The following is a 14,305-nucleotide window of genomic DNA, read 5'->3' on the forward strand; positions in this document are numbered from 1 at the left end:
CGGGAGGCTGGGGCGAGGCCGGGCGGTATCGCGTGGAATGTGACGGGCTCCCGGCACCGCAGCGGCATGAGCAGGGCATGCCGGCCTTCCTGTGGTGGGACCAGGGTTGGGGCACGGGGGAAAGAAGAGGCAGCAAGAAAAGTTAATAAATGCTTGAAGCTTCAGGTTCGTTTGCTCCCAGGTGTGTATAGCTATTGCCTTGTACTGGTGCCAGCCTTTCAACGCCTGGTTGCCCGGATAAATAGGCACCACACACCATCCAGATAACACCCCAGCTGCCGCGATGTGCCCGTGTTTTTATTGCAGTATTTCACACCTGCCTTGACCTGGCTCCAGGTCTCTCTTCCCCAGAATCATACCATTCCAGGAGCTCTCGAAAGAAACTGGGACTTGGGGTCTGGTGAGACGCTAGGTGAGGAAGCGTCGCTGCAGGGAAGAGAGTGGCACACGCAGGGTGTTTTCTGAGCCTGCTTTTCCCTTTGAATTACTAAACTTTCTCATGTCTTTCCACTTCTGAAATGTGTTGTAGCTAATCAAAATTACTGCTTGTATGAAGATCACTTATTGAATGGAAATAATTACGTGATTAGAATGGGAATTTTCCCTCGTTGAGTATTTTCAATAGATTAAGCCAGGTTTTATATGTGAATATATTTTGTGGGGTTTTTTGTATTTGTTAAACAAATTTGTTAATTTGTTTTTTTGTATTTGTTTATTTGGTTTTGTGGGTTTTTTGTATTTGTTTACTTGGTTTATCTAGGTATGGATGGCAGAACAGAAAATATCGTATGATAAGAAGAAACAAGAAGAATTAATGCAACAGTATCTGAAAGAACAGGAATCCTATGACAACAGGTGAGAAATGGGATAAGATCACACACTTCTTCCTCCTATCTCTTATTTTCATGACAGTGAAGGACATCTCTTCAATAGGTATTTAAAATACCGTTTCCCGTTGAATACAGAAAAATGACATTGCATGACAGTAGGAGAGAACAGTGACTCATAAACTGGTGTCTAATTAAGCAGAGGTCGCAAGAGCTTCTTTAAAGTGGCTTGTGTGTGTCTTCCAATTCATTTCACAGAACAGCAGGTAACCTTGTGTCACAGTATATTTGGCTCACACAGAAACATGCCTTCTGTAATTCTGTGGACACAGAGTTACGTTTCATTTGTGATTGAAATGTGTGATTTTTGGTACACAGTGGAGCACGCAGATGTATTGACTAATCTCTCAGATTTTTTGATACTCAACTTTTGTTGCTCAAATTAACAAATTTTAAATTGCCGGTTGTAAAAATTTCCTGCTGCACTTTTTTTAATGTAAATAAATGTAAGTAATACCAATATGACTCTTGTGTAACACCTCGACATCTGTCCTTTTCATTTAGATTGCTTATGGGTGATGAGCGTGTGAAGAATGGTCTTAATTTCATGTATGAGGCCCCACCTGGAGCAAAGAAAGGTACTGCGGTTTCCTGGTTGTGAGCAGACTGTGCTGCAAAGCCAAAAATCTTCTGAAGAAATAAGCACAATGTCTTTTGTTTTAAAATAACATGTTTGTAGTGAGGTAATGCTAGAAGGTATGACTTTTAGGTCTTCCTCTGGGAATATAGAGGCATCTATAGCATATAATAATTTTGATCTCACAATACTTTAATTTCTTTCAAAACAACAGATAAATGTGAAGGGAAAAACATAAAATCTTTCCTGGCAACAGCAGAAATTCTGTCCTTGACCAAGGTGTTTCTTTAGCCAACTATAAAGCCATTGCATGAGGAGGACTAGACTTTACCAAGGCACTGACTTAGACAACACACACCTGTATTTTGGCCCACTCCCCTTTTTGGAAATAGCAGGGTCACTTTTGCTTAAAAGATCTGCCCATAATTCGGCTTGGTGCACATCACGCCCAGGAAATACCAAAGCAAGAAGTTAATTGGTGGAAGTTTTATAAATAATCAAAAGGACTGGCTGACTCTGCTGGGTCTGACTGTGTGACTGCATTTAGTAGATTCGTAAACGGAAGTTAGTAAGTACCTGGTGTATACTCATATCAGTCGCTTAATTTTAGCAAAATCTGAATTCGAGTGGAGAACTGAGAAAACACAGTCCCTTTAAAATGCAGCTTTCCCATTTGCACAACAATCCTTGGAGAGGCTTGTGTTGGCTCATTCTCAGAGAGCAGATTTTGTAATTATTTGACTTCAAAAGCTTTTAAAGTAATTCCTTAAGCTTAGAGCAAATGCAATTTTAAACTAGTGTTTTTTGCTAAAAAATCTTTTTTCTAAGATTTTAGAATTAAATGTTGATGCCACTTTTGCAAAAAATTTAAATTTTTTGTGTATTTATATAGACTCTGTAGAGTTTTAAAAGATGATTCTGGTTTTACAGGATTTGTAACCATACACTAGAGGCTGGTAATTTATTAGTGCACTCTGTTTGAATAAAGTTACTTTCTGAGTATTTGCACTATTGTATTAGTATAAACTATAAAATGTTTTGTCTCCAGCTTAGATACCAGCTTTTACGTGCATACTTAATGTATCATTTCTTTTCTTTCCATGATTTCTGAAAATTCAAAGAGGAAACTAAAGAGGTATTTCATTACATCATTTCTTTTATGTTATCTTCCTACTTACTTAAAATGTATTAAAATATTCAAACTTACCATGTTTTCTGTATTATAGCAAGAAGGAGAGACTGAATACAAATTTGAATGGCAAAAAGTCGCCCCTAGAGAAAAGTAAGGTGTCTGGATTTTATCCAAATTTTTTATTCTCTTCTTACTTACCTTTCGTATATATTTTTTTCCCCTTTTTCATTTTTTCCTGTTTTATTTTTGAGCAGGTCACTTATGTAATCATGCCTGGCAGTTAATTAGTAAAATCTGTAAACCTGGAACTATATCCTTGACCAGCTTAGTTTTTAATTTTACATCCATAATCAAAAGCGCGTTAAAACTAATGTTTACCAGGAGTGTTTCTCTGTGATGGGTAACTAACTGCTAAACTAACTGCTTGTCTCACAGTCAAGAATGAAAGGTAGTTACCTATAGGATGGTTTTTTAAAAAAAAATAGTGGCTTGAACATTTGTTTTCTTTTGTGTTTGTGTAACAGATATGCCAAGGATGACATGAATATCAGAGATCAGCCATTTGGTATCCAGGCAAGTTACATAAATTTCACTCTGTGGATGTCTTGGGTATATTTCAAATATTATCTAACTGCAGAACATTCAAATGGCCTCTCTTAATTTTATAATGTATTTCTCAGTGAGTTAAAAGCTTCTCCTATGCCTAATAACACAGACAATTCTGTGCATGTTAAATTATATTATTAACTAAATTAAGTCCTTTTTTTTTTTTTTTTTCTCCTTTAAGGTGCGGAATGTGAGATGTATTAAATGCCACAAGTGGGGTCATGTAAACACTGATAGAGAATGTCCCTTATTTGGCCTTTCTGGAATTAACGCGAGTTCAGTCTCCAGTGATGGTTCAGGTAGGCAGTGAATGTCTTTTAAGGGTGCTGGTTAGAGATTTGGGGGGGACTCATCACATTTAATTTTATACAGCTTAAGTTTATCATATTTCAAAGAGTTGATGAAATGGGGAAAACACTTCTTTGTTCCAATGAAGGATCCATAATTTCAAGTTAGTTATTTCAGATGAGAAGGACATAATTTTTTAATTAGTAATACATTTTAAAAAGATTCCGTAAGTACTGCTGCAAATAGAATGCTGCTGTTGTTTTCTATCTAATTTACGTAATTGCACATCTGTAAGTGGACAAGCAATTGAAACCTGGATTTCCCTTCAACCAGCTTCTTGTTGCTTCCTGAACTACAGGTATTTTGCTCTATTAGCTTCCCTATTACCTGATTCACACAGCATTTAGTGTTAGATGAGGTTTAAAGAAGTGCATATAAACATTTAAATTGAATAATTTTTTGCCTACATTACTTTGTAAGGTGACACATTTTGTAAGACTTTTAAGATTCTTAGAATTGTGGCACATTAAAGAAACACCTGACAATACAGGTGAGTCTTGAGCCTTGCTGAACTTGCTTCAAAATCACGTGCCACGTTGTGCCATGCAGGGACACCATTACAACTGCGCACTTGATAGATAACCTCTGGTTTTCTCATGTCTTTCTTCAGATTGTCTATTAGATGTAGTAGCTTTTAGTTTTATTACACATTTAGCCTACCAACAGCCTTGCATTTCAGAATAAGATGACCCAGGCATGTTGTTTCTTTGAGTTGAGGTCCGGAAGACTTAAGTCAAAAGAAATAGTGCCTGTTATACTCCCCTGCTTGTCGGCACTGTCTGATGATTATACCATTGGATTAGCCGTCCTAGAGTTGACATTCTCAGCCTTTCCATTCGGTAGGTTATAACATTAAATCACTTTCTTGCCTTAGAAGAAACTCTGCTTGGAGCGTGCTGGAAGAATTATATTGTGCAGCTCTTATGTGTCATATATGCTTTTGTGCTGCAGAACTTCCCCCACTCTCCACAAAAGTTCAAGTGATATGGGTAAATTTTTAGAAGTGTTTTGGCTGGGAAAGTGGAAATTGTACATTCTTTCACAAACTTGAAAATGGACTCATTATTCGTGACAGCGTGATGCAGACTCCTTGCAGACTAACTGCTTGTTTCAAACCCAACCGAACTATCTAGGTGCAGGTAACATTTGACTGCTGCAGCTGTTTTCTAAGCAGAGAGATGTTCTCCAGGTAGCTTTCCAAACAGCCTTTCTAAGCCTGAAGAGATGGATTTAGCACCTATGATGAATTTTGCGTGAAAGGAAGTACTGTAAAACTACTTAAATGTTTCCAGTAGATTGCACCAGTGCCCTCTCATTTTCATCTCTGGAACTTGGAAGACAGCATGCTATGCTGAACGTAGACTTTTTTTAATGGCTGAGGATTTCAGGGTGTAGGGGTGGGCGACAGATCAGGGTTTGTATATATAATTTGTAAGACACTGTTCTTGCATTTGAGTAGTCAGCTGTAATGATACTGATACTTTATCTTTCTTTCAGGGAAACTGTAAAAACACTGTAGGTAAAGTTTAAATCATTTTTAAGTTCTTGATTTAATAGCAGATACCAGGCTTATAGGAAGTGATAGTATCATTAATTAGATCATCAGGTAAAAGGTTGTCTGCTTATTCTAACCTCAGGAATACAATCCTTTCATCAACTTTTCTAAAACTTCATCTGATTTAATAACAAGCTAAATTATGTTCCTTTGATGACATGTGGAAATGCCATGTATGTAAATGAAGCACTACAGTTAAGTGAGAACACAAGTTATCATAAGATTCTATTAAGACTCATAATTCATCCATAAGGCGTATTAAAGCTTACATCACACATTTTTTAAAAAACTGATTTTATTAACTAAACCCCGATGTGGGTCTTGTGTGGGCTGGGAGTAAGAAATTATCTTGGCTGAGAGTTCTACCCAGTTGTTACAGTGCTGCAGATCTGCAGTGAGCTTTGTAAAATTAACCCACACCGAGGGTAAAACAGTGTTTTTACTTTTCCTAACAAGATGGTGCAGCAGAAAATTCTATTATGTTCTGATCAACACCCCCCAGCAACGTACTCTTGCTTCAACCATTCCTCTTCATTGCTGTTTGTTTCCTCTCCTTACTTATACCTAATCCTTTGTTACCAGCTCTAATGCTGAATTGGTATCCACCTCTAAGAACCTTCTTCTCTTCCCGTGTACAACACATCTCCTAAAGCTCTGCTTCTTTCTGCTTCTCTTTATCAGTAATGCTCTCCTAAGCTGCTTTTATGTCTCCAGTCTAAATTCCTAATTATTTGCTGATTATTTTGTAGTACTGCAAAAATGTCTGTCATTGCACTGTTCTTATTTGGAAGGCCTAGAGCTGTAGAAAATACTTTTTTATAAGGAATAGAGCCTTTCTTATGATAGCGTCTTTTCATGAAACCTTTCCGTGTTTTACGAATTGATGATTAAGTTTAAAAAAAAAACCAACAAAGGACTTGAATTGCTCCCCACCATGTGTCACAAATAAGTGTCTCATGCTTAGAAAACTGGTAAAAAACATGTAAACAGTCCAGAGTTTTCGTTTATTGTGACTGTCAGCACCAAAAAAAAAAAAGTACAAAACCACTTGGTTTCTAAGGTCTGAACTCCAAAGAAAAGTTTTCAGAAGCTGTTTCTTTCTAGAATGTGAAGAACATTATTCTCTTTGGATGTGCATGTTAATAAGGATTTCAAGGATAGGGGGTGATTGCTTATATACACCTCAGAGTGCTCACTCGCTCCTCCGCGGCAGGATGGGGGAGAGAACCGGAAGGTGAAAGATAAAATCTGTGAGTAGAGATGAAAACAGTTTAAGTAAAAGAAAAGCCGCTTGCCCAAGCAGAGCAAAAGAAGGAATTTGTTCACTGCTTTCCAGTGACAGGCAGGTGTTCGGCCATCTCCAGGAAAGAAGAGCTTCATCACACATAACAGCTACTTGTGAAGACAAACACCATCACTCTGTCCTGGCGGTGTCCCCTCCTAGCAACTTGTGCACCCTCAGCCCAGCCACTGGCAGGGCAGCCTGAGAAACAGAGATGGCCTTGATGCCAGGTAAATGCTGCTCAGCAATAGCTAGAACATCCCTGTGTGAGCATCATTTGTTTTGGGCACAAACCCAAAACATAGCCCCATACCAGCCACTGTGAAGAAAATTAACTCTATCCCAGCCAAAACCAGTACAAACAATGGTAGCTACAGAGTTGCTAGCGATTCTTTATGCCTATGTAAAGGATTGGCACTTACCTAATTGGAAGGACATTTTCATCTTTCTCCTTGGTCAAAAGCAGAAGGTTTTGACAGAAAATGAGGGTAAAAAAAAATGTTTTATTAGGATAACCAAATTATTGAGTTAAAACCAGTAAGAGCAGCCTTTTTCCATCCTTCCCTTTCTTCCTCCAGAAACTTTACAGGACTTAGCTGAATGGTGAGTTCAATTTCATAAAAGCCCAAGGAGTAATGTTGGGTTTTGGGTTTTTTTTTAATGCCCAAATCAGTGAATTTTTGGTGGAATGTAGAGTCCTTATTTGAATTAAAAAAAGTTCTAAGTAATGCAGAAACTGAATTCAAGAGTACTTGATACAAGTTCAGTTTTGTTTGGTTCTAATTTTTTCCTGCTTCAGAAAGAGAACAAAACAGAATGTCTTATTTGGACTCGGACTATTTTTTCAGCCTCAGAGGAAATGTTTGAGTTCAAATGGATTAAAATGAAACTTCTATGTGTGATCTGAAGTTTCTACTCTGTTTCTGTGTGAGGAAAAGAGTTATTGATCATCTGCATACTTTTTTTCACATCATAAAATAACCACCAATATAGGCTTTTTTCTTTCCCATAAATTCTGTAAGCTGTGATTCTCTTATTTCAGTGGAAGGATATTTGTCTTTGAATCTTATGGAAAGACTGCGTAGTCATCTTCTTGTTTGCACACAAACTGATTGACAGATGCTGTTTTGAATCCAGTGTTGAATACTTTGTATGTAAAGACTGGTCGTGGACTTCAGTTTACTCGAGTGGAACCACTGCAGGACGAAAGCATGTCTGTGGCTCAGAACTGTGTTCTGTGAGGAAAACACTGCTTTCTTTCAGGGTCTGACATACACGGCAGTGATCCAGCAAACAAAAATAATTACAATCAGTACTTTAACTTGGCTTGGTTATTTTGCTTCTGGGACCATTTTACTAATCTAGCTGGCGATTCATAAAAAAAATAATAATCTTACCATTAAAAAAGCTCCTATTGAATAATATCTCACCAGTGAATAGAGATTATTTTTGCAATAAGGCAATTTCAGTGGATGTGGTTATCATGGGATAATCACACCCCTGGGGTACAGCCTTGTCTGTAATCTCCCAGGAGTGTAATTATTTCATGATAACTGCACCCCCTGGTGTTGCATTATTTCCATTATGAAATTCTTAGTTTTAGATATAAAGTAACTTACTTTGATCAGTGGAAACTGCAAAGTAGTGTTAGAATGTTCCAGCTGTGAGGCTTACAGAGACCAACTTATAAGATTTACTTATCCTTTACAAAGCTAAATTAGGCAATCAAAATGCTTCTTTGGACTAAACTGATTTACAGTGGTTTTTTACTGATAAAATCCTAACTTTCAAAGTTCAGGCAAGATGAAAATATCAGTTGTGGTTCTGACTTTATGTGCCACTGTGTATATATGCATGTATAAAATAGGTACTATAGACCATCAAAAAAAAAAAAAAGTCACTGCATCTAAAAGTTGGCCTGTCTTTACAATTCTTTATTATCATTAACCAGCAGCATCTCTTGATTTTTGTGCTTTTCGGTGAAGCCTAAAAAGCCTTTGACTATACTAGAACAGACACTAGTATGTTTCCTGTGCAAAATATTTTGAAGTAATACCTTTATTTAACTTCAGAATTGCCTGCAACTTTCTTGGTTAGGTAAAGTTAGAACAAACTAAATTCATCTATTTTTTTTGCTTGTTTCCTGCAAGCAATCTATCTTGTTCAATGTGGGACAATGTGGGGGGATGGGGGATTGCTAAAGAGCTATGAAAGCTTAAATGCTTACATCTATTGTATGGTTTTTAGAACAAATAACTGCTAGGAATCTACTGCTGTCTTGTGAAGAAAGGTGTTAGTATCTTATGAAGTAAGGCTAATGTCTCACATGGAGAGGTAATTTTATGAATGGCATAGTTAGAAGTGGGATGGTAGGATTAAAAAAGTTCTTATGCTCTTAGCCAATGAAACCTAAGTGTGGAGAGTACTGAGCATCCTTCTCTGCTATGGACTACTTAGTGTTTTCAGCCAACTGGCTCCATATATGATTCGCCCAGTGACGTTACTGAGCTGAAAGAGAATACTGTAAAGTGATTAGCAAGTTGTGGAAAATTCAGGCAAATAATGGTAAAATTGTAATGGAACAACATGTGTGTGTATATATATATATATAGTGCCTTATGGTCTACGAAGATAAAGAAACTCTAGGTATGTCTATGCAAATGTGGCCTTCTAAAAGACTCATTATCAGCTCCTAGAGTTTGTGCTCTCTTTTTTTCATCACCTGAGTGCCCTTAAACCACAAGTAGTGTGGTTCTGTTTACATCAGTCTATCACTTAGCTAAAAATCAGCTGAAAACACTTTTGAGTGAAATTCCTTTCCATAGTAATCATTGAAATTTTCAGTTGTATGGAGACAACAAAAAAGGAACTCTGTGTCAATGTCTATATTATATTATGTCTATATCTCACTGCATTTTTTCAGTGACAAAGCACTTTTTTGTTTCCCCAGAAGGTAAAAATCTGCATTGTATCAGGAATGCAGGAATTAAGTATTCTCCTGAATCTCTAATAACAAAGAAAAGCTATTTGAATATGTTAACTGTGAATAGTTGTATAAATGGTCATCTGTAGAAACATACAGTGTATGAAACTTTCCTTTATGATCTGCAGCTGAGACCTTTGATTGTGAACAGTAGGAACCTTAACTAAATCTTCACATAGTTTAAGAACTGTCACATTTTAGGATAATCCTCTATTTATGTTTTGGAAGCCTCTGTATTTGGTGTGAATGCATAAAATACAGATTTCTATTAGAAGTCCTGTGCTTGGCTTTTAAGCAATAAATATGGATCTGTATAGCAGTTTGATAATGTGGAATGGTTTTCACTACTCAAAAAGTAAAAAGGAAACTCACGATTCTCTGAAATACCCTATGACAGAAGCATGACAAATTATCCTGAAATTCTGTGCTAAAGAGTTAAATTCACTTAAATTGCAATCCCTCTGAAGAAGAGCTAATTAAAAGCCAGAGGTTTTTCTATTCACTGATTTCTCTCAGTGCCAACTGCAGCAGTTACTTTGAAGTGTAAATATGGTTTGAATGCAGTCATCTCTGAAATAGATGGAAAAGCAATCAGTAAAAAATTATCAGTTCTGAATTAGTGGAGGCAGCATAAATTTGCTACATTCTTCATGACCAGGATCAGGATCTCATAATTTTGATAAGAGCTCTTTGTTCTTTAGGTAAAAGTCTACTCTTTGTCCCAACCTCAATAAAAGTTCACAGACGATACCATGTGATTAAGCTCAGTGTGTAATTTTTTTCTGGTTTTGCTTTATTTCCTTTAAGCCATTTGGAAAAAACATGCAAAACTGTGAAGAGCACAAAAATTAGTATATAGACGTCTTGACGAAACTGTGCGCTTGTAGTAAGCGTGGGTAAAGCCCTTCCCAAATCTTCGTCCGCGAAGCCAAGCCATGATGATGGTGCTGCTAATTTTAAAGTCAGTTTCTCTTTTAAAGCAAAACCTAAAAAGCTTTGTATCATACGTTATGCCTTTCCTGCCACCCAGAGAAGGGCAGCATTCCGAATTCAGAGTATAGTAATCCATCATGTGCTTGTGTGCTGAACTAAAACCCACCAGCAGAATGGTTCTCTAAAACCCAGTTAATGTGAAAGAGCTGTCTGCATACTCCCTGGAGTGTTTATTTATTTATTTTTCCCTAGCAGAGCGTGGCTTCAGTATCACTGTTATGCAGAAAATCACATTTCAGTTTGGAAGAGTTACGGCTTCACGTTGTCCTTTGGTTCACAAGGAATAAAAAGGATAGGCCCTAAAAGTATCCCTGATTCATAAATTAATTTTTAAACATGGTGGAGTGGAGTACACCAAGTGTGTTGTGTACTGGCAAATCGATAGCAGATATGCAAGTGTGCTTTGTTTACATTCGTGTTCATGTAAATTATCTATTACCAGGTCACAAGAAGTCTGAAGGTATAATGATGGTGACATTTTTAGATTAAAATCATCGCATCTGTAAACTAAAAGATGTCTCACAGCAGAGCACGTTCTCAAGAAGGGGAAGTTACAGAATAGTCCTATTCTAAATATTCCGGTTTGATTATATGCAGAAGGAGCCTAAGTTATAAAAGGTTAAAAAGCTGTGATTAAAATGACACCATGAAGAATCTATTGCCTTTTTCAGTCGCTTTTGTATTGAGCAGTCCATTTCTTTTCATAACATCATATGTATGTAACTGCAGCCACTACCTGAGTACAACTAGTCACTGTCAGTTCCCCAGCCGTAGGTGGGGGTTAGTGGTTACCCTATCTGCTGCTGCTGCTTTCTATATGTATTCCACAATAAAAACGCATTTAAAACTTAATTGATTGCTAAGAATAATTCAGTTGGCTCATCTGTGCTGGTGACAGCAGTGAAAGCGTTTATCAATAAATTGAGCAGATAAGACTGTGCATCGTGAGTAGACAGAAGTAAAACTGTTATTTTTGGTGATACTGGCAATCATAATGTTATGGTCCGTCCTTACTGCCACTGAAACTGTTGCAGGAAAAGTGGTATTTAATCACAGTCTTTACAAAAAGAGCTTTTGTAGCATATTGTTCTCTAGTGTTGGATAATTTGAAAAATGCGCTTTAGACATTTTAATGGCGGCCTGTTAGACGGTGTGTTACAGCAAGCATTGTTCTTCTAAGGAGTCCTGCGTCCGTGCCTCTTAGAGGAAACATTCTGGCAACACGGGAGTGTTACATACACTCTGCATTTGTAGCTTCAAGAGAAGTACAGACAGAATCGAAAATTAATTGCAGCTATAGGTTTCTCATGTTCCTGGGATGGGAGTGGGGGAGCTTGCTGTATGCTTGGCATTAAAGTATTTGAAATCCAGATTTTTATTTCCCTGGTTGTTTAGTAGAAGCAGAACTGATTCTGGTAAATTTATCTCAGTTAAGTGTGATAAGAAATTGGAGTGCTCTTCATTATAGAAGAGCAAATTTACAATATGTTGTAGAAATTCTATTATTGTGTCCTTCTGCAATCCAGTATAATTGATGCTTCCATAGGCCTCAGAAAATTCTATATACAGCTTTTCTGTTTATTTAGTTGTACAAATATTATAATTGTGCCAACAACAGCTGTCAAGCTAAGGTTGCACTCAGGTTGTTCATTGTGAAGACTGAAATCCTTATTTTCATACTTCATTGAGTGGTTTGAGTTTCCAGATTTTGTGCCCTAACTCTTTGAGTCAGCTGAGCCATCTGGATTTTTTCTTCAAATAGTTTCTTAAACAGAAGATAACAGAGAGATTTAATGCAGCAAGAGCTTCAAGAGGGAAATAAGAAGCCAGAAGGAACAGCAGCCTATTTGCTTGACAACACTATTTCTTAAGAACTATAAAGATCATGAAAAAATATTTTTAAAATCCTTTGGTGAGTCTTTAGGTATGGAGCCTCTTTTGTTCAAGACCTTAATGTAATTTTAAGTACCTGTCGCTGTAGAAAACTTAACACGTTGTCAGTTGTCTTAATGCATAAAAATAAGTATATCAGCATGCAATTAATTCCACTATATGGTAAAAAGCTTTTCCAAGACTATGAATTAATTTTAAAGCAGATAAATGTTTTACTTTCAAAGAAGTGTCATCTAGAAAAGTTTTTTCTTTCCTTTTCTTCCTTAACAAAATGTAAATTTCAGAAAATAAGCTTGGTAGTCATATTCTAAAATAGCAAGTACTGTGTTTGACTTGTTTCAGAGAGAATAAGAAACAGGTGATGAAACATTATAACTTTGAACTTATTTTTAGTTTGCTGATGGATGAATGCTGAGAAACTAGTTGTCAGAAGTTGTAGCAATCAGCTATTTTTACAGGATTCCTATATCTGACATTCTGCCAGTTCATGGCATAGTCATCTCTAGATGCTTTCACCTGCATGAGATCACACAGGTAGCTGCTTCTCAGACTGTCTCACAAGTCCGTAAGGAATGCGTATATGAGGATGTCTGTTTCTATAGAACACAAAGTATTTTTCTGTGTCTTGACATAGGAGTGATTTTTTGTGGGTTGATGGGTGCTGTCCAAGAATGCTTAGCTAACTTCCGTTCTCAAGATTTTAGCCTCTCAGCTCAATCTTACCATCTGCTTTACAGTTTATGGCTTGGTTGGAACTTAACCAGATGAAGATACATGGCTATGAGGTACACTTAGTACTGTTTTGTCTGAAGATCTTGGAGGGTGATGACATAAGTGCAGTCATAAGCCAACGACAGGCTGAAAAGATTTACCTCTTTGGCTTATCAGGCAAACCTAGTTAGATCATGCTGAGCAGAGTCTCGTCTCCAACAGCCAGGACTCTACAATCAATTCACACCGGACAAAGGAAGGGGCCCTCTACCAGACATTGTACTGGTGGCTCCGAGATTTAGGCTTTAGCTGCTAAGGAAAGAAGCCAAGAAGTTGAACTCCTCAAACCTCTTTTAAGTGAAGTTCAATTTTGGGGGTTTATTTTACAGTTTTTGTCTCCCTCATTTGTATTCGCCAGAGGAAATCCCCTACTTAATTTTATAGTGTGGAAATGGGAATGTGCTAGTTCACTCACACATTTAGGCAGCCACATCATATAAGGCTCTGTGAAGAAGCAGTCCAAAAAGAACTGTGTTACAAGTCTCGGTGCCGTCACATAAAATAGCTGTGCCCAGAATTCCTGGAAGACCTCAAACTGTAACTGATATTTAAAAAAAAAAAAATCAGATTGGCTTATCAAAAACATTAAAGTATAAATCAAAAGCAGTCTGTTGAGGCAGGGGTAGGAAAAGAAAGTCACCAAGCATTTGATTCCTTTGGTTCCAAACAGAAGAGTTTAATTATGAGAATAAAATCATGTCATTGTGGTGCAGAAAGAAGATAGTAATAGAGGTTTGCTATTAAGCTGTGTGGCCATTGTCAAATATAATGTCTTAATTGAACTTCTCAGCCTGAATTTGTAACCAGATAGAAAACAGTCTCTTCAGACTCCCCAGATCAGATACTGTTTTCTCCCTGCTGTGGTCTAGCATTGCTACCTGAACCAAGGAAGCGATGTGGTCTTGCTGTCAATGGGCACCAGAAGTTGAACAGCGTGAGCTCTTCAGAAAAAATGGTGTGAGCAGGTTCACTTGTGTCCTCCCCTCAAAAATAATGTTCACGTTTTTTAAACTGCAAAGATCACACACTGCTGTAGGGTCCTTCACAATGAACCGTAGTGGACAGCGTACTTGTATTGTGTCTGGCTGGGGTCTGCATGCAGAAGAGTGGTGAAATAGGACTGTGATTCTAATTTAATTTATGGGGTTGGTTTATTTTCTGAATCTCATTTCCTAGTGTTTGCTAAAACCTTTAATTATAGTAAAAATAATGTAGGTGATAAAGCTTTGTGGAGATTCGCGCACCTCCTCACAAGCTAAACTGCACCTAAATTACTCT

The 14,305-nt window shown here is 37.3% G+C and overlaps 1 protein-coding gene across 1 annotated transcript in view; it reads left to right on the plus strand.

Annotated features, from left to right (window-relative positions):
- The first annotated feature begins 764 nt into the window (after positions 1–764).
- Positions 765–14,305, plus strand: part of CIR1 (corepressor interacting with RBPJ, 1) — a 21,450-nt gene continuing 7,909 nt past the window's right edge. Inside the window, exons 1-6 of the mRNA XM_010141701.1 lie at positions 765–855; positions 1,392–1,465; positions 2,586–2,599; positions 2,691–2,746; positions 3,121–3,169; positions 3,384–3,501. Coding sequence (XP_010140003.1) covers positions 767–855; positions 1,392–1,465; positions 2,586–2,599; positions 2,691–2,746; positions 3,121–3,169; positions 3,384–3,501 — 400 coding nt within the window. The 5' untranslated portion in view covers positions 765–766. The remainder of the gene's footprint in view (positions 856–1,391; positions 1,466–2,585; positions 2,600–2,690; positions 2,747–3,120; positions 3,170–3,383; positions 3,502–14,305) is intronic.

This window comes from Buceros rhinoceros, unplaced genomic scaffold, assembly GCF_000710305.1.
Source record: "Buceros rhinoceros silvestris isolate BGI_N320 unplaced genomic scaffold, ASM71030v1 scaffold37098, whole genome shotgun sequence".
NCBI lineage: Eukaryota > Metazoa > Chordata > Aves > Bucerotiformes > Bucerotidae > Buceros > Buceros rhinoceros.